This window comes from Limtongia smithiae (assembly GCF_038497785.1).
Source record: "Limtongia smithiae strain NRRL Y-17922 unplaced genomic scaffold V1518scaffold_7, whole genome shotgun sequence".
NCBI lineage: Eukaryota > Fungi > Ascomycota > Lipomycetes > Lipomycetales > Lipomycetaceae > Limtongia > Limtongia smithiae.
The window spans coordinates 702413-719000 of record NW_027117628.1 but is presented as its reverse complement, the minus strand read 5'-3'; the positions used below and the strand labels follow the sequence as shown (position 1 = coordinate 719000).

Below are 16588 nucleotides of genomic sequence, written 5' to 3'. Positions count from 1 at the left end.
GGAGTATGAGGCGTGGGAAAGATGGCAGGTGGGTTGCTTGGTGGGTTGTTTGGTTAGTTGTGGAGTACGGAGACGCGACTGAACTCGTCGGCGGAGACATCTGGCGCTGACGCGGGGCTTGTAGACGCGGGGTCTGTACCGCGTTCACGGCGGGACTCGTACCCGTCTGAGCGCAGCGGCTTTGAGCCGCTGCGTGCGATGAGCAGCCGCATCGGGGAATTAGCTAATTTGAGGCATCCGTCGCGTTTGTGCTGCGACCGCTGTGATTGGTCGCTCAGGTGCTGCGTGTTGAAAGCAGGACCGCAAGAAAGTTGTAACTTTGTAAAGGCGGGCAGAAGCCGACGTGTGTCCGCCGTCGGCGACGTCGAATTGTCGCGCCCCGCAATTCACGTTGCCATTTCGGGAACAAGATGCAAAAGCTGTTGCGAAACGTGTCGCTGAGGAGCTCATGATTTGTCTTGAGGACTCCGATATATGTCTGCGGTGCGATACATCTGATATATATTATCGACCGGCTGTAATCCATAGAGGCCACACGCAGTTGCACTCGCAGAACTTCAGCAGTCGCAGTGAAGCAATTTGCAAGGATTAACTTCGCAGGGAAGCCCCTCTATGATCATTAGGACGTCATCAAATAGTTAGCTCTGGACACTTAGCAGCCAATTTCTGAGCTTGGCCCTGGCCTTCATGATGACTGCCCTGCGCTTGGGGGAGTACATAGCATTCAAGGTTATGAACTTACGAGGAATTAGCTCAGGGGCCCGTACTTCCACTGCCTTCGGCTGCCTCGCTTTAACGTGCGAGCTTCTACGATCAAACCCCTCCACACACGTTCCTCTACACGCCAGTACTCCGTCTTCCTCCGACTAGTACAATGTCCCTCAACTGGGTCATGCTTGCGCGCTCTCCTGCGGACGTCTATGTTCCGCTCGAGGGCGAGACCACCGTCTTCCGTGCTGCCGCGCGCTCGGCCTTCCGTTTAAAGTCGATCGCAAAGCTCCCTTCATCTTCCAGCACCTTCCCTGGCAATGCTGCCGCCGTCTCCGCCGCACAGTCGCTCCCGCGATTTGAGTCTTCTCGTGGGCAACTACTGATCACATCGCAGCGGCTGATATATGTCCCGGACTCGCACACACACGGACTTGGCCCTGCGCCGGGCTTCGCCTCCTTCGCGGCGCCACTGCGCAATATTTACGATGCGCACGTCACGCAGCCATGGTTTGGTCCAAATGCGTGGATGGCAGTCGTGATTCCTGTCCCTGATGGCGGATTGCCTGAGCGCGTGCCGTTCGAGCTTACCATCACATTCAACGAAGGCGGTGCATTCGAGTTTCACGAGGCGTTTGAACGCATCCGCGAGCGCGTGCAGGAGGGACTCAACCACATAGAGCAGCTCCCAGTGTACACAGCCACCGCTTCAGCGCGTTCTCGTGCACCTCAACCACACACTGCTCAGGCAGTTCCCGTATCTGCCGTGGACGACGATGCGCCGCCTCCTTCATACAGTGCAGTTGCAGACACTCTCTAATAATGTTCATCTTGCATTTACTTCTACTCATGCTGCGTTGTCGGATTATTGGCGCTTTTATTGGCTCTTTCCTGATGTCTTGGTTTTGCACTTCTCCTAATACTGGAGTATCATGCTGGTACTACTAGTTAGGGACGTTGCGCGCTCTCTTCTGTTTTTTTTGTTTTATTTGCCTTTTTTTTTTGGGGGGGGGCGTTTTTGTCGCATTTTTCTTGCTCACATGAGCCCAATTCAGCGTTTCTACCGTGTGTATTATATTACTTCATATTGTTCATGAAACTTCTAATACAAGCAGTCGTATCGCCATATCGCCTCGCATATCTTTACAGCTCGTAACACATATCGCCCATTGATTTATCGATGAACACATCTATATACTTTTCCAATTAGTCGTTTAGCCATGCCTTGAGGCTCTATACATTCGAAACTCCAAGTGCCAAACAAAATCAAATCGCTTTCTTATCGCTGCCCAATGACTTCAGGTTAGGGTAAACAAGCTTTCGGCGAGATCGAATTAACGGCCTTGCCCACCATACTAGCAGCTAGATCACAGGGCCCAGGAGCCTACGTCTTCCTGCTCCCCGTTTTCGGCCTCTTTGTTCCTGCTGCCGTTGCCGCTTTCGCGCTCTCCAGTCGCATCGTCGCGCGCCGACGGAAATCGCGAAGCTCCTCGAGATCTTCTTCCATTTCCTGCTTGACCATCGCGATTGTGTCGTCGACGTCGACGTCAGGCAAGCCCAACGACGGCGCATGCTGCAGCGTAGGCAGTTCCTCGGTCGCGCTTTTGATTTCATCCTGCGACATCTTCGAGCGCGCTTGCTCGACTTCGAAACGGAGTTGATCGAGTTTCGATGAGCGCGCGGTGCGGTCCTTGAGAGCCTTCGAGATGATCTTTGTCACCTTACGAGAAGAGAACAGCGCTGTCATGACGAAGAGCGCAATGTGTATATAAAAGTAAACGCTCCGCCAGACGTGCATTGATTCGCGGAAGGTGAGTATCACAAACGGCTGCACAGCGTAACCCATCGTGAGCTGCATCGCGATGTAAGTTGCCAAATCAAAGTAGCGTTTGTATGGTCCAGGCACACTCTGGTCTGCAGCCATGAAAAATGGGCGAATATATCGCCGCGAATAGCGGCCGCAGGACTGCATGAACGCGCCAGTCACAAAGGTAAGGTAATAGCCCGGATATACGCCATGCCACAACGCCGAGGTCAGAAACGTCGCGAGGGTGCTTCTGAACCCAGGCTTCTTACCCCGCGGCGTTACACGGAGGTAGATGTACGTTTTCAGCCACTTGTTGGTGTTCATGTTCCATGTCTCCAGCATCGTGTACGTGTTCTGGCCGGTTTCGAAGCGGTACGGGTCAATGTTCTGCACGCGATCCCATTTCCGCTTCTTCGTCAGAGGGTCAATACCGTTGTAACCTAAACCGGAAAGAATGCAGGCACCCTCTGACAAGTACCACGCACCGTAATACTTGAGCCGGTACACAAAGGAGAGGATCCACAAGTAGAATATCCGCACCACAAACGACCGCCCCAGAAACGCGTCAGAGAGAAGGTACTCCGTCGAGAACTTGCCCGACAGCACAACCCATAGTGCGATCCAAAACACACCCATGAGTGCCTTTCGTCCAGCGACGCGACCACTGCGCGGGATTCGCCGCTTGTTTACTTTCCACGACGTCGGCTTTGCTATCTTCTGTGCAGTAACTTCGGCGTCAAAGATCGAAAGATCAAGCCAGCGTCGAAACTCCGAATAATCAAACGACGGACCGACAAGCAGCGAAGGAAAAAATAACACGTAGGTGAAGAAATCGAGCATACTTGGTAACATCTTCAGTGCCCGGTCTTGCTGGATTGGGCTCAGCTCCTAGACGCACATTGTCAGTCTTACATGATTCGTTCTCATAGCCACGCTGTTGCACTTACAGCAAGTGGCCTCCGCCCATCATGAACATTCCATGCAAACGCAGAGAGCTTCATGACAAGCACCATCTGTGCACCGGTTATGTCGACGTTGTTTGGGTTGGTCTCGTCCACAAACCGTTTGATGTGGCTAATGGTGAGATGGCCCATGACAAACAAAAATACAAGCCATGGCATCAATGGCGACTTCACGAACTTGGCGAGGACGTATGTCCCCAGAGAGGAAATCATCAGAGTGCAAAGACCATCCCTTAGATCAAAGATCCCTAGCAAGTAAAATGCCGACACGCTGCCGCCACGGTCAATTAAGTAGCACGTAAACCGCCATCGTGAGGTGGACGTCCAAAACCACGACAGCCAAATGATATCTACTTACGCTAGGCAGAACAGCTGCTTGTAGACAGGAGTGCTGTCTGGAAGTCGCTTAAGCACAGCGCAGAACGGGTACGAGAGCACGAACGTCAGAAAGAGCTTGAGTGGATCTGTGGGCAGTCCAATCTGAGCGGCCACTTGACCAAGGGCTGCGTCGATAAATGTGAGCATTATTGCAGCTGCATGTCCCGGGGGGGAGGGTTGAAGGAAATGTGTTAATATGGGGTCAGTCGCTGTTGACGTCGTCCTTGAGAATCGCGATGCGGAACGAGTCCCTGATGAAAGACGACTCGTAATGTTACTTCGCCGCTACGATCAAGACCTCGGCGACCGTAACAACCACACCTCCATCGCTATGGACCTCTTCAAAGCCGCACAGACGTATGTCGACAAGATTCTTGGGTCGTCTTCCGCGCCATCCACAGCCGGCGTGTACGACTCCTCCGGCGGAAAGATGAAGATCCTGCTGCTCGACGCAGAGACGGTATGCAAGCCCCATGCACTGCGTGACCCTTGATGTATACTAACTCTTCACCGCTTAAGACTCCCATATTGTCAATGATCTCGACGCAGTCATTACTTTTGAAGAACGAAGTGTATCTGACAGAGTGAGAAACGCGCTTCCTGCCCTGTATTCTCAGTTATATACTCACACTCTCCAACAGCCGGCTCGACAAGCCGAACAGAGAACGCATGCGCCATCTCAAGTGTATTATCTTCGTACGCCCGACAACCGAAAACATTCAACTAATAGTGGATGAATTACATGATCCGAAACACGGCGAATACGACCTCTTCTTTTCCAACGTGGTCAAGAAGTCAGCGCTCGAACGCATGGCCGAGGCTGACGACTACGAGGCAGTGAAGTCGGTTATTGAGGTGTTTGCGGATTATCTTGTCATAAACAAGGATTTGCTGGGACTGAACATGTTTTCACCGGAAAAGTTCATGTTTGGCGATGCCCCGGAGTCGTGGCATGTTCCCCCGTTCATGCGCAGCGTCGATGCCGTGATCGCTGTGCTCCTGACGCTGAAGAAGAAGCCCCTCATCCGATACGAGAACAACAGCCCACTGGCGAAGAGTTTCGCCATTGAGGTTTTGGTATGCTTTCTTAACTGGCTACCATGTGTACTACAGCCAAGCTGACGTTTTACAGTACAACATTCAACAAGATCCAAAATTATTTGACTTCCGCAAAATGGACACGCCGCCAGTACTGCTGATACTCGACCGCAAAAATGATCCGGTTACACCGCTACTGATGCCGTGGACATACCAAGCGATGGTGCACGAATACCTCGGGATCAAGAACGGCCGTGTCGATCTCTCAGGCGTGCCCGATATCCGCCCGGACATGAAGGAGATCGTGCTCACACCTGACCAGGACCAGTTCTACGCTGACAGCATGTTCATGAACTTTGGCGACCTTGGCGCATCGATCAAAGACTACGTAGACAAGTACCAGTCACGGACGAAGTCAAATATGAACATCGAGAGCATAGCCGACATGAAGCGGTTCGTTGAGGAATACCCTGAGTTCCGCAAACTTTCTGGCAACGTGACGAAGCACGTTACGCTTGTCTCCGAGCTTTCACGCCGGGTCGAATCCGACAACTTGCTTGAAATCAGTGAACTCGAGCAGAGTCTCGCATGTAACGACAATCACGCCAATGACCTGCGGCAGCTGCGCGTTTTCCTTTCGCAGAACCTCCCTGACGATTCAAAAATCCGACTGGTAGCGCTATACGCGCTGCGCTATGGCAGCGAGCAGAATTCGGCTTTGAGTAGCCTCGTCGATCAACTTTCCCGCGCGAACGTCTCGCCGCAGCGCCTTCTCGCGCTCAAGGCACTGCTGCGCTACGCTGGTGACCGCGAGCGCCAGGAGGACCTCTTCAAGGTCGATTCGCTCTTCTCGCGTGCGCAGTCGGGCTTTAAGGGTCTGCAGGGCGTTGAGAACGTTTACACACAGCATGTCACGTTACTTGAGCGGACGCTCGGTGCGCTCGTTAAAGGTCGTCTGCGCGAGTCGCTGTATCCGTTCCTCGAGGGCAGCGGTAGCTCACGCGACAGGCCACAGGACATCGTCGTGTTTTTCGTTGGCGGCGTCACTTTTGAAGAAGCTAAGCTTGTTGCGCAGATCAACGCAGCAACACCGGGACTAAGGATAGTTGTCGGCGGAACAGCGGTGCATAATAGCAAATCGTTCTTGGACGACATGGAGTACGCCAGCACCAAGTGGCAGATATAATAGCGTGGCAGGCGTTGGGTTATAGGCATGTGCATGTTGTCATCATCTCGTTTGAGAGGATATTCCGGCGTTCATCTATGTTTGTGCTTGATTGCTTCATTGTGTTATCTTACAACACAACTATATAGGACTATTTTATTGGACAAACAAATATCATAACTTATTCCTAGTAGACCAAAACCAATCCAAAATCAAGTATCGCTAGCGACAACTTGTTGAGCTTACTTACTTGGCGTGGAAGTTGAAGAAAGCAACCTGGGAGAAGAAAGCGCGCTCCTTGGCGTACATGGTCTGAGGCTGCTCAGGATCGCCACGAACAGCGAAGCCGTGGACAACACCGGAGTAGACGGTTATCTCGTAGGTAGCCTTATTCTTGGTGAGGATGGCCTCGGTCTTCTGGCGACCCTCGACCGTGAAGATAGGATCGGTCTCAGCAGCAGAGATGATGAGAGGAGAGGTGACGAGCTCGACCTCGGAGTCATCGACGAACGAGGGATGGGAGATCGCACCGACGTCGATTTTCTTGGAGCCGAGCAGACGCACGACGTACTTGGCACCGAAGCAGTAGCCTGTTGCGCCGATAAAAGTGGGGGAGAAGTCCTCCTTAATGTGGCCGAGGACCTTCTCGACGATGGGCTCGGTCACCTCCAGACCGTGCTTGCCGAGCCAGGTACCGAGGTCGAAGCCGCCACCCGCGAGCTCGCTGAAGGGCATCCAGGGAATGGCATCGCCATTGAAGAGGTCAGGGACGATGACGTAGTAGCCTTGAGCCGCGAAGTCATCGGCGAGCCTAGATGTGTTAGCATTTCTGGAGCTGAGAACGAGAATAACACAACGGAACATACAACTGAGCGTTGGAAAGAACGTGGCCAAAAACATCGGTGATCAAGAAGATGATCTTCTTGCAGGTCTTGTCGCCAGAGACGTAGGTAGAGACTGTATCGTTGTCAGCATGGCACATGTGGGGTGAGAAATTAGAATACCGGGAAAAACGCACTGCCATGGAAATCGATCATCTCACCGGCGACCGGGCCCTCTGTGCAGACAATGATTGTGTTAGTCGAAATTTAAGATAAGCATTGGACTTCAAATAATGCTGGCTGGTGAAGGTCATTGCATCTCCGAAGTGGTGCTGGCGGAAGACGGAGAGAGCCTTCGCAGGGCGCAATGGACGAGTAGACAACATACCGTGCTTGACGCCGGTAAGGCAGCATGGTCCAGGGGGGTTGGAAGACATATTGACAAGTAATTGAGGTGTGTAGACGCAGAGCCGGAGAGTAACTGCGAAGGGAAGAGGAAGAAGCGCGGGCGGAAGACGACAGAAAAAAGGGCCTGGGAAGCGTGGTCGTTGCGCTGCGCCTATCAAATCACGACGCCTGATAAGGGCATGCGGCTCATCACTACCTTACTCAGTTGCACACACCCCCAGGCCAGCTCTATATACTGCTATTTCTACTTGTACACAAGCGCGACGCCCTCGTCCGACGCGCTCACCAACGTCTGTCCATCCCGCGACAGCGCAAACCCCAGCACGCCCTGCGAATGCCCCGTACCGCGCCACAGCTCAGTACCGGTCCGCACATCCCACCGCCGCAGCACGCCGTCCATCCCACTGGCGACGAGCTCAGTGGTGCCAGGCACAAACGCGATTTTTGTCACCGCGTCTCCGGCTTCCAGCGTCCGCCGTACGCGCCACGAGCCCGTGTCGAAGATGCACACAATCCCGCCCACAAGGCCGACCGCGAGCACATTCAGCGATTCGCACCACGCAATGCCCTCCACAGACCGCTCCTCTTCAGTCAACTCGCGCGGGCCGCCTGCGCCAGCACCAACTGCGCCAACCACGTCGACCGTTGCAATCACGCTGCCGCTGCGCGTACCGATGATTGCAACCTTGCCGTCCGCCGAGCCCACTGCGACAGAAGTGCCGGACGGGTGCAAGTTCAAGTTAACCCATGGCGCCTCGTAATGGAACTGTGCGGGACCAAGTTTGAAGTTCTGCGCGCCTGACGGCACGCTCCACGAGATCACGGTGCCGTCCTCGGATGCCGTCAGCAAGTTGATCTCCTCCTCGTCGCCGCTGGTTGCGGGAGTGAACACGCCAGCAGTGCACGCTCCGCCGTGTCCGTAGAGCACGCACAGTGAGTCCAGCTTCGGTGCGAGACTGTATACCCATGCGGAAGAGTCCGCCGCTCCAAATGCAAAAACCGGCTGCGTAGGATGAAACGCAAGCCAGGTCACCTCGTCGACCTCGGCTAGTCCGTCACGAAACTCCCACATCTGTCCCCGCTTGTGCGCCCTCCATATTCGCACCTGGCCGTCCATGCCGCCTGTAACTAGCCATTCTCCGTCAGGGCTGAAGCCTCCAGCGACCAGTGAATCAGTATGGCCGCTCAGTGTTGTCACGAGCTTTGGTGGAACGAGGTGACTCGTCCATACGTAGCCAGTGTCGTCGCCGCCGCCGGTCACGACGAGCGGCAGCGTGGGGTGCAGGTCCACCAGAAAGATCGAGTCAGTGTGCTTGTCGAAGTACGTTGTGGAATTGTTCGACATGTCAATTTCCTCATCTTCGTCCCCTTCGCCTTCGCCATCGTCATTGTCATCTTCGACGTCCGACATGGGATGATCATCGTCCGCTGCCTCGTCTGGGATCACATCCAGCGCCGACGACGGATCCAGAAACTCGCCATCCTCTTCGCGCCGCTGCTGCTCTTCTTCGTCCTCTCGGTCGTCGTGCATGCTGACTTCAGACATGTCTCTTCTGCGGTGCTATATGTACAAGCGGGGTCACAATACGAAACGCCACCTCGCGCTGCGCTTTGCGTCTGAACGCGTTGCGCTTGCTTACCAAGTTTTTTTTTGGAGATTTTTGCCGTTGGGAGTTTGGGCCCCCCCCCCCCCCTGTGGGATGCGACGGAACATAATGAACCTTGTCCAACGAACATTCCATAGGAAGGCTGACTACTCAGAGTTATGATTATGATATTAGTTACTATTACACTGTTAATCTCTTCCAATAGAGTCGATTTCCCGGCGCGCGCCAGATGCGGCCCGCTCCCGTATTATTTCGTTTGTCAAATGTATCAAACAAGCATACAATATGAACAGAGCAACAAGAAGACGAAATGCAAAAGGAGGGGTTCTAAAAGAATGTCTATGAATTTAGGTTCAAAAAGAGTGTGACACGGCGACAAAAAGAGGCGACCAATTAGTGCTCCAAAATTGAGAGATTGCCGGTGATGACAACGTTCTCGAGAATACTGCCATTAGGGATGTCGATCTTGTGGCCGTCGGAACAGACGACGATGACGGTACCCTTGAGAACAACGCCTTTACCGAGGTTGACGTTACCGGTGATGGTGAGATGGTCGAGCTCCACAATCCGGGGAATAGAGGGGATGCGCTTCTGGAAGTCGGAGACCTTCTTGAAGTGGCTGCCCAGCTTGATGAGTGGCGCGGGACCAAAGCGGCCAGCAGACATCTCAAGGGCACCGTGGGAGAGCGCGTAAAGATCCGACTTGACGAGCATGAGATCAGAGCATGTCTTGACGGGCAAGAACCGCCGACGAGGAACGTTGACACCGTGGGCGTTCTTAAAGTGACGGATAGCCGCGCCGACGGCAGTCTCAAGTTGGAGAACACCGATATCGGACTCTCCCTTGCCGACGGAGATCGACTTGAAGTTGGGGATGATCTCAAGCTCAAGCTCGTTGTTGACGACAACACGCTTGAACGCCTGAAGATTGATCCAGATGTTGTTAGTGTTGAAGTACTTGAACTTCTTGATCGACTTGAAGTCCTCAGTGTGTTCGCTAGGAACCTGGGCGATCTCGAGGAGACGCACGGAACCGTCGTAATCGATGATGGTGCCACCCTTGACGTCAGCCCGGGTTTTGTCGGTGAGCTCCATGATGTACTCGGATTTGGACTTGACCATGTGGGACAGGATCTTGAAGTCGACAACGGCGCCGAGATTGTCAGAGTTGGAGACGAACAAAATCTCCTTGCCGCGGGCAATGAGCTCGTCAAGCACACCGGAGTTCTCAAGGGACTCAAACAGATCGCCATGGCCGGGAGGGTACCATGAGTCGATGGGCGCATGAATGTCCTTGGGGACTGGCAGGAGCGAGTCCTTGTAAACACGTGGGTACTGGGATTGGTTGAAGGTGATGATCTCGACGTTGTGGCCCTCATACTTCTTGATGATGGTCTGGGTGTCGTCGTCGGTGTTGAATGAGTTCATGAGAACGAACGGGACAGACACGTCATACGTGCCGTTAAGGTACTCGATCTGGCGGACGGCAAGATCAAGGAACGACTGACCCTCGCGGACCTCGATGACGGACTTGGGGCCAACGCAGCCCATGGAGGTACCAAGACCGCCGTTAAGCTTGAGGACGGCAAGCTTAGAGAGGAACTCAGGGGTAGGATCGGCCTCGAGGTCGTCATAGGCGACGACCTGCTCGGGGTTCGGGGGCTGGATGCGGTCCCAGTCGCTTGAGGAAGGTTAGCGTGACAACAAAACAGACATATACAACTAGGTGCATACACGGCAGTTCCCTTGGCCTTGTCGGTCAGGTAGCGACGGAAGAGGGTGAAAAAAGCATCCATCTGCGTCTCGAATTGCTTCGCGAAGGTTAGACCACCCGAAGCTGGTTCGGCGATGACGCAATGCGGACGCGTCGCAAATCGCGATTGAAGGAGCACACCGGGGCAACGTACCTTGCGCATCTTCGGGTCGGGAACGGTGTCGGCGAGCTTGTTGAGAGCATTGCGCATCTGACTCGCGGCGATGTTCGTGGAGGTGTTCTCGAATTGCTGGAGCAGGTGTTAGCAGGCGGGGCAGCTGTGTTTACGGACGGCGCGACGCCGAGCGCGGAAGAGCGTCGAAAACAAACACGCGAGACCGCACGACGACGCAGGCCGGTTTGCCCGCAGCCTCTGCCGCGTGTTGATCGTGGCGGAGAGTTCCAGAAGAAGAATACGATTGGAAGCGGAAGACATACGAAAGTGCTCTGGCTCTTTGCGTGCCGTCGTTCGGAGGAGGCACCGTTGGTTGTCATGGCTGGACGCGTTTCGAGACTAGAAGCGGTGGTACTGCGGATGCGGGAGAAGCGAAGCGGCGGATGGAACGGACGAGGCAGAAGAAATATTCACTAGTAGCTCGGCCGAGGGGGGGATGTTATACGGACGCTGGTTCGCGAGACTCGCAGCAATCTAGCGGGCTGAGTGCACTCTAATGCCCCCCGCGCGCAGCCAGAGGCCAGCCGAGTTGCGCACGCTGCAGCACACCGCGCGTTTAAGGTTTCACATGACCTGCGCCAAAAATACGCCGCGCCAGCCCCATGACCGCCGCTCACACGGCACGTGGACATCGCCGCACCATGCGTCTCGTATCACAGCACATGCGTCCCGCCGCTCACACATAGACATGTCGCTTGCGAGTCGCGCTGCACCAGGAGGAGAACTCCCACATCGCACTCGTCATCGTGCCCATGGCCTGACGCCCCTGCTACTTTCCCCCCTGCTCCCCTCTCTCCGTGCAACCCCTCCGGCTCCACCGGCCTCTCGCATGCGCATGCGCGGCCCTGTCCTCCTTGCCTTGCTCGCGGCGGCTACAGGAGCGGTCGGAGCGATTGTGTCCTTCGAGGACTGTGTCGCCGCTTCCGTCCAGAGCTCCGGCACCTACTTCAGCACCAAGCTCGTCGACGCGACCTATGACGTCGACCATGGTATTCTCGACGTGGTTGTCCGCGGCGACATGTTTGGCTCGCTTCCCGACTACAGCAACGAGACGAATCGTTTGAGTAAGCACATTTCCTTGAGACTTGATGATCTTGCCTGACACGCGCGCGTTCGCGCACTTCCTGTAGCGACCCTCCACTCCGCCGCTGCCATCATGGAGTACCCCCTTGCCGACTCCTACACCCGCTTCTGCACCGCCGTCGACAACGAATCCTGTCCTTTTGGCCCTCAAAACCACACCGGGTTCACAACCTCCTTTTCCCTCACACACCACTACTACTTCGTGTCTATCTCCGTCGACCTCGCTGTCATCGACCCTACCTCAGACGCCGACGTCGTCGGCTGTGTCCGCACCACCATCACCCCCACAATCATCTCGTCCGTCTACGCCGTGCTTACCTACGTGCCCCTCGGTGTTCTGTTCCTTATCGCCTTTTCCATTATCGTAGCCGCGATCTACAATCCATGGACTGGCACCAAGGATTTCTTCTCGTGGAGCAGCAACTATGGCCAGGACCACGATGCTCTAAGGCTAGTCACGCCGGGCTTCGGAGATTTTGTGCAGTACTTGCAGTTTGCTTTCTTCATCGCTGCCTTGAACCTCAACTACCCTGGGTTCTACCCGCCCGTGCTCTCCGCCATCGCCTGGGCCTCCCTGCAGTTCAACATCGTCTTCGCCGAGCACCACACACGTAATGTTGGCTTTGACAACATCTACAGCCCCCAGACCAGGTATGGCATCTCGCGCCAGTCCGAGCTGCTGGGTCAGAACGCGCCGCAGGACCCTTGGAGCTGTTTCACCGTCTGGCTCCTTGGTGTTACCGGAATCGTTCTCTTGCTTGTTCAGTCTTGCTTCTTCGTGCGTTGGCTATACTACCGGGCCACCTCTCGCCAATCCGTTGACCTACGGTCTAAGAACCTACCCCTCACCGGTGGCATGTGTGTGCGAATCTTCTTCAACTTTCTCGCCTTACCTCTTGTTGCATTTTGTTCCTTTCAATTCGTCGTCGCTAAGGGCTCTCCCGTGTACTGCTCTGTGTTTGCTGCGGTGCTTCTCTTCGCCTGGCTGTTTTTCGCTCTGCTCATAGTCTTCTGCATTAAACGCACACGGCCGCAGCAAGCGCTCTACGACGACTTGCCGACGCTGCTGTTTCTCGGCCCGCTCTACAACACATACACCGAGCGTGGCTTCATGTTTTGCAGTGTCCAGCTTGTCTGTACTTTCTTGCGAGGTATTGCATTTGGCGCGATTCAGTACAGCGGCATAGCTCAGATCGTGATGCTCGCAATAATCGAGATCGTCTATCTCATCTCTCTGAACCTCTTCCGTCCTTACCATCGCGCCACAAGTATGAACATCTACCACATCGTGCTCTCCGTCGTCCGTCTTCTCACCGCCTTGCTTTCGGTCGCTTTCGTCCACAATCTCCAAGTCAGTGATACCATTAAAGGCTGGCTTGCTTACACCATCTTAATCATTCACGCACTTGTCCTCGCCTTTGTATTCTTTCTTCACGCTTTGCAGACCATCGTTGAGACCTTTGCACGTCTTGCAGGGCTCACTGCGGAGTCTAGCAACACATTTGCGCGTGCATTCGGGTTGCGCCAAATCGCGCGCCGGCGGTTCGCGCTGGAGAAGGTTGAGCTAGGTACGCTGGATACGTCGCCTCATATGCACACGCTCTTCACAGAGAATGGGGATCCATCAGCGAAGACGTTAGCGTCAATGACGGCCATGAAGAACACGGACTATTCTGCAGGTGATGCTGACATATCGGAATTCTCATCCGTTGGGCCATTCGTTGGAGGTTCGCAAGACCGATATGCGTCGAGCGCAGTGCCAAGTCCGTTCGTGTCCGGCCCACCACATTCCTCCAGTCCTGTGAGCCCGCATTCGACATTCACATACTACCGGCTTCCGAGACGGTCGCGCGCGGTCCGTGAGATAGGACCAATTCAGTTCGACACCTCAGATGCTACGTTACAGAATCCCGCAGCGGAATCGGCTGAGGCTGCTGCGGCAGAGACTCCTGTGTCCTCAAAAGCAGATTTCGCGGATGCGAGCAATTCGGCGTTTGTCGTACCTCGCAATGTTGACTATGCATTCAGAGAGTCTGATGTCTACTACCACTCTCGAGCCGCTCGCTCACAGCAGCCGGAAAATCTCGTGCCAGGTCTTCAGGAAGACCTTGGTTCGGAGTCTGCTCTGGAGCCGCTACCTCATGAAGTATTGTCAAGGGAGCCGCTGTCAGTAACCTCACCGTACTCTCGCAGACTCGGAACAGGTCCTGCCGACCCGACCGGCGTCAGTGCTGGTATGAAAGGCTGGCTTACGCGTCAGGTGAACTCTGCATCTGAGCGATTAGGGATTCGCAAGACGCGGGGATTCGTCGTCGTACGTAACACGCCAATGAGCCCGACTGCTTACGCCGCAGCGCGACGATCTATGTTTGGACAACCTCCGATCAGCCCTGCTACGGAAAACTCGGAGTCGGCTGACGTTGACTACACACAAGCGGAAGCTTCTTCATCCACTGGACTGTCGAATCGAACAAACGTCAACAATGTGAACGTGATCGTCGACGACACAGTGCCCAAAAATACAATTACGCCCATCATCCGGTCCCCAATACCCCCGTCTTTGCGCAGGCAACCACAACAGCCACCGGTGATTGCTCTTCCGAACCAGGTTGCCGTACCGTCCAGGGTAGAGTCCCCGTCACCGACTCGAGTGGACATACCATTGATGCCACAAGTTGACAGCAGGAGAACTTCTCAACATGGTCTCTTCTCGGACATCAGTTTGACAGCCGATGAGGGACTGATGTCCCCGTCGCTTGGTACTGTACCGAGTGGCAGAGTCGGGGATGTGATACGAACCAGTGGATTCTACGGTCGTTCGGACACGTGATGCAGGTTTTTGTTGTTGCGGCGCTTGTTTGGCTGCATAAATCTCGTTTTGCATTGTTCTGCATTTACACATATACTCTATTTGGCCTTTGTTTATTTAATCGGCGGGTTAGTGTGAAGATAGGTTGTAGGTTATACAGTACATCGCGTGTACTTTGGGAAGTGAAATCAAAATTGAGAGCGAGATTTGCGGCTGCTAGAGTTACCTATGGGACTGGGTTTGTTTTGCTGTTTGGGACAGCAATGTGTTTATTTTGTCGTAAACGCCTAATCTAATTAATTTAATATGCAACCAATACCAATAACTCGCGTTTACTTGATATCCTTGTAACTCCATTTCTCGGTGAGCTTCTTTTTGTACTTGCGTCCCTTCATGACTTGGACTCTGGACTCTATGATGCCACGTTCCTGCAGACTAATAAATCTGTCTTTCGAGAGATTACCTTCCGGCTTGAGAAGTCGCAAGGAGTCGGTAAGCTCATCAGAGAGCTTGACTTCAAGAGGTCGCTCAGCCACTCTATACTTCCCAAGACGGTGTTTCCGCACTGAAGATTTACTATTGTTGGACTTCGGCTCGTCCCCAACTTCAATAACTTGTTGCACGTCGTTCGGGATGGCCGTTGATTCCGTTGCCTCGATCTTGATCTGCGTAGTATCCTTCTCTTCATCTTTCACCTCCTCTTCCTCGTCGGACTGCACCTCGTCAAGTCCTAGTCGCGCACGTTCGTCCAGAAGTTCACCGAGCTGCTCAATCCGCTCTTGTCGCTCCTCCTCACGTTTCCGCTCTTTGTCGAGCTTATGTAGTTTCTTGTGTTCGACCTTCAACACCGCCTGCCAGGACTCAACCGTTGGGTTGTATGAGATTCCCTCCTTCGGAACCGGTACAGCAGCTGCATTTTCGCGGAAAGAAATACGTGGGAGTGAAAGCGTTGGCGGTGGCTTCTGCGCGACGGCGAAGCTGCTGGTCTGGGCTAGCCGGATAGCGTCTGCGTTTTGTGTCAGGCTGCGCTTCGAAGGCGCATCAGTCGGGGTTTTCATCACTGCTGTCGACCGTACTTTATCAGATCTGCTCACTGTCTTGGCGCTGTTGTCGGCGGGGCCATCCCAGACGTCGTACAATTCCTTCACGATATGCCCGTTACTCTCCAGTCCGGCAAGTGAGCTGCGCGCGTCACTGTCGCCACGACCTGCGACACGCAAAAGCCGTCCGAGCTCTTTGTAGCTGATCCCCTGGACTTTGCCCTTCTTCCACGCAGCAGCACGCACATCCTCATCTTCCTGCGCACGCTTGCGGCTCTCCAATGCTGGGATCGCAGAGCGCTGCGCCAGGATCTCGTCCACCTTCAGTCGCTTGCCGACTTTCGCGACGCCAGCAGCGGATGCGGTCGTGTCTACCGCAAAGAGCCTTTCCGGGTTGACAGCATCTAGCGGAGCACTGCAATCACCGTGGTTAGCAACAGTCGCCCATCAATGCATTAGATACAGAGAATCGCCGTACCCAAACAAAATCTTCTCCTTGCGCAGTTGCTCGAGACCTTCCTCAACCTGGGTTATGTCCACATTTTTGCGCCACGCGCGTTTGTTCTTGCGCGACGGCTGCGCGTACTGACTTGGCGCTCTGACAGACATGGCTGCTAGGCTGGTAGACTGCGCTGGGGGAGAGAGTTGTGCGGAAATAATTTTCTTCATGTTGGGTGTATGCGCAAGTCGTTGGGAGTTTCGGACAGTAAGGTTTTGGGAGTTTTCCTGATAGCGTTAGCATTAGTATATCTAATACATATTTGTGACAAATAGGTCCGGAAATGGCATAACATAGTGCGATTGGTGCAGGAGCAGAAAGATATATTTTTCTGC

At 54.2% G+C, this 16588-nt stretch overlaps 8 protein-coding genes across 8 annotated transcripts; 3 read left to right on the top strand and 5 right to left on the bottom strand.

The window, feature by feature from the left end:
* The first annotated feature begins 741 nt into the window (after positions 1–741).
* Positions 742–1762, top strand: V1518DRAFT_305952 (uncharacterized protein). The gene has a single exon (XM_066901104.1). The coding sequence runs from the start codon at positions 875–877 to the stop codon at positions 1526–1528; it is 654 nt and encodes a 217-aa protein (XP_066759221.1). The 5' UTR covers positions 742–874; the 3' UTR covers positions 1529–1762.
* V1518DRAFT_418321 (MBOAT, membrane-bound O-acyltransferase family-domain-containing protein) lies at positions 1646–4227 on the bottom strand. Its single transcript, XM_066904514.1, has 3 exons — positions 3836–4227; positions 3463–3748; positions 1646–3403 (listed from the first exon to the last, which is right to left on the bottom strand). Exons 1-3 carry the CDS (start codon positions 4000–4002, stop codon positions 2093–2095), a joined length of 1764 nt encoding a protein of 587 aa, XP_066759220.1. The 5' UTR covers positions 4003–4227; the 3' UTR covers positions 1646–2092.
* V1518DRAFT_418319 (Sec1-like protein) lies at positions 4032–6236 on the top strand. The gene is made up of 4 exons (XM_066904513.1): positions 4032–4315; positions 4375–4439; positions 4497–4932; positions 4988–6236. Exons 1-4 carry the CDS (start codon positions 4052–4054, stop codon positions 6077–6079), a joined length of 1857 nt encoding a protein of 618 aa, XP_066759219.1. The 5' UTR covers positions 4032–4051; the 3' UTR covers positions 6080–6236.
* Positions 6237–6304: 68 nt separating this feature from the next.
* V1518DRAFT_374426 (dienelactone hydrolase) lies at positions 6305–7040 on the bottom strand (the record flags this gene model as incomplete). The annotated part of the gene is made up of 2 exons (XM_066901462.1): positions 6305–6869; positions 6925–7040. The coding sequence occupies 2 exons, from the start codon at positions 7038–7040 to the stop codon at positions 6305–6307; spliced, it is 681 nt and encodes a 226-aa protein (XP_066759218.1).
* A 346-nt stretch (positions 7041–7386) lies between these two features.
* On the bottom strand, positions 7387–8936 carry V1518DRAFT_418314 (WD40-repeat-containing domain protein). Its single transcript, XM_066904512.1, has one exon. It carries the CDS (start codon positions 8831–8833, stop codon positions 7532–7534), a length of 1302 nt encoding a protein of 433 aa, XP_066759217.1. The 5' UTR covers positions 8834–8936; the 3' UTR covers positions 7387–7531.
* A 107-nt stretch (positions 8937–9043) lies between these two features.
* On the bottom strand, positions 9044–11330 carry V1518DRAFT_418312 (UTP--glucose-1-phosphate uridylyltransferase family). The gene is made up of 4 exons (XM_066904511.1): positions 11086–11330; positions 10802–10897; positions 10629–10705; positions 9044–10575 (listed from the first exon to the last, which is right to left on the bottom strand). Exons 1-4 carry the CDS (start codon positions 11140–11142, stop codon positions 9288–9290), a joined length of 1518 nt encoding a protein of 505 aa, XP_066759216.1. The 5' UTR covers positions 11143–11330; the 3' UTR covers positions 9044–9287.
* A 223-nt stretch (positions 11331–11553) lies between these two features.
* On the top strand, positions 11554–15125 carry V1518DRAFT_418311 (uncharacterized protein). Its single transcript, XM_066904510.1, has 2 exons — positions 11554–11886; positions 11953–15125. The coding sequence occupies exons 1-2, from the start codon at positions 11652–11654 to the stop codon at positions 14733–14735; spliced, it is 3018 nt and encodes a 1005-aa protein (XP_066759215.1). The 5' UTR covers positions 11554–11651; the 3' UTR covers positions 14736–15125.
* On the bottom strand, positions 14965–16486 carry V1518DRAFT_418310 (ribosome biogenesis protein Nop53/GLTSCR2). Its single transcript, XM_066904509.1, has 2 exons — positions 16233–16486; positions 14965–16169 (listed from the first exon to the last, which is right to left on the bottom strand). The coding sequence occupies exons 1-2, from the start codon at positions 16421–16423 to the stop codon at positions 15047–15049; spliced, it is 1314 nt and encodes a 437-aa protein (XP_066759214.1). The 5' UTR covers positions 16424–16486; the 3' UTR covers positions 14965–15046.
* Positions 16487–16588: the final 102 nt, after the last annotated feature.

What these genes read in the sequence shown, in the direction of transcription:
- V1518DRAFT_305952 (XM_066901104.1), top strand. Translation starts at nt 875, where the DNA reads ATGTCCCTCAACTGGGTCATGCTTGCGCGCTCTCCTGCGGACGTCTAT.
- V1518DRAFT_418321 (XM_066904514.1), bottom strand. Translation starts at nt 4,002, where the DNA reads ATGCTCACATTTATCGACGCAGCCCTTGGTCAAGTGGCCGCTCAGATT. An exon ending in AAGCAGCTGTTCTGCCTAGC is followed by an intron (nt 3,749 to 3,835) that starts GTAAGTAGATAT and finishes CCGTGGCGGCAG; the next exon opens with CGTGTCGGCATTTTACTTGC. An exon ending in ATGGGCGGAGGCCACTTGCT is followed by an intron (nt 3,404 to 3,462) that starts GTAAGTGCAACA and finishes ATGTGCGTCTAG; the next exon opens with GAGCTGAGCCCAATCCAGCA.
- V1518DRAFT_418319 (XM_066904513.1), top strand. Translation starts at nt 4,052, where the DNA reads ATGGGGTCAGTCGCTGTTGACGTCGTCCTTGAGAATCGCGATGCGGAA. An exon ending in AACGAAGTGTATCTGACAGA is followed by an intron (nt 4,440 to 4,496) that starts GTGAGAAACGCG and finishes ACTCTCCAACAG; the next exon opens with CCGGCTCGACAAGCCGAACA. An exon ending in GTTTCGCCATTGAGGTTTTG is followed by an intron (nt 4,933 to 4,987) that starts GTATGCTTTCTT and finishes GACGTTTTACAG; the next exon opens with TACAACATTCAACAAGATCC.
- V1518DRAFT_418314 (XM_066904512.1), bottom strand. Translation starts at nt 8,833, where the DNA reads ATGTCTGAAGTCAGCATGCACGACGACCGAGAGGACGAAGAAGAGCAG.
- V1518DRAFT_418312 (XM_066904511.1), bottom strand. Translation starts at nt 11,142, where the DNA reads ATGACAACCAACGGTGCCTCCTCCGAACGACGGCACGCAAAGAGCCAG. An exon ending in CAAAGAGCCAGAGCACTTTC is followed by an intron (nt 10,898 to 11,085) that starts GTATGTCTTCCG and finishes CACCTGCTCCAG; the next exon opens with CAATTCGAGAACACCTCCAC. An exon ending in AAGGCCAAGGGAACTGCCGT is followed by an intron (nt 10,576 to 10,628) that starts GTATGCACCTAG and finishes ACCTTCCTCAAG; the next exon opens with CGACTGGGACCGCATCCAGC.
- V1518DRAFT_418311 (XM_066904510.1), top strand. Translation starts at nt 11,652, where the DNA reads ATGCGCATGCGCGGCCCTGTCCTCCTTGCCTTGCTCGCGGCGGCTACA. An exon ending in CAACGAGACGAATCGTTTGA is followed by an intron (nt 11,887 to 11,952) that starts GTAAGCACATTT and finishes CACTTCCTGTAG; the next exon opens with CGACCCTCCACTCCGCCGCT.
- V1518DRAFT_418310 (XM_066904509.1), bottom strand. Translation starts at nt 16,423, where the DNA reads ATGAAGAAAATTATTTCCGCACAACTCTCTCCCCCAGCGCAGTCTACC. An exon ending in AAGGAGAAGATTTTGTTTGG is followed by an intron (nt 16,170 to 16,232) that starts GTACGGCGATTC and finishes CGGTGATTGCAG; the next exon opens with TGCTCCGCTAGATGCTGTCA.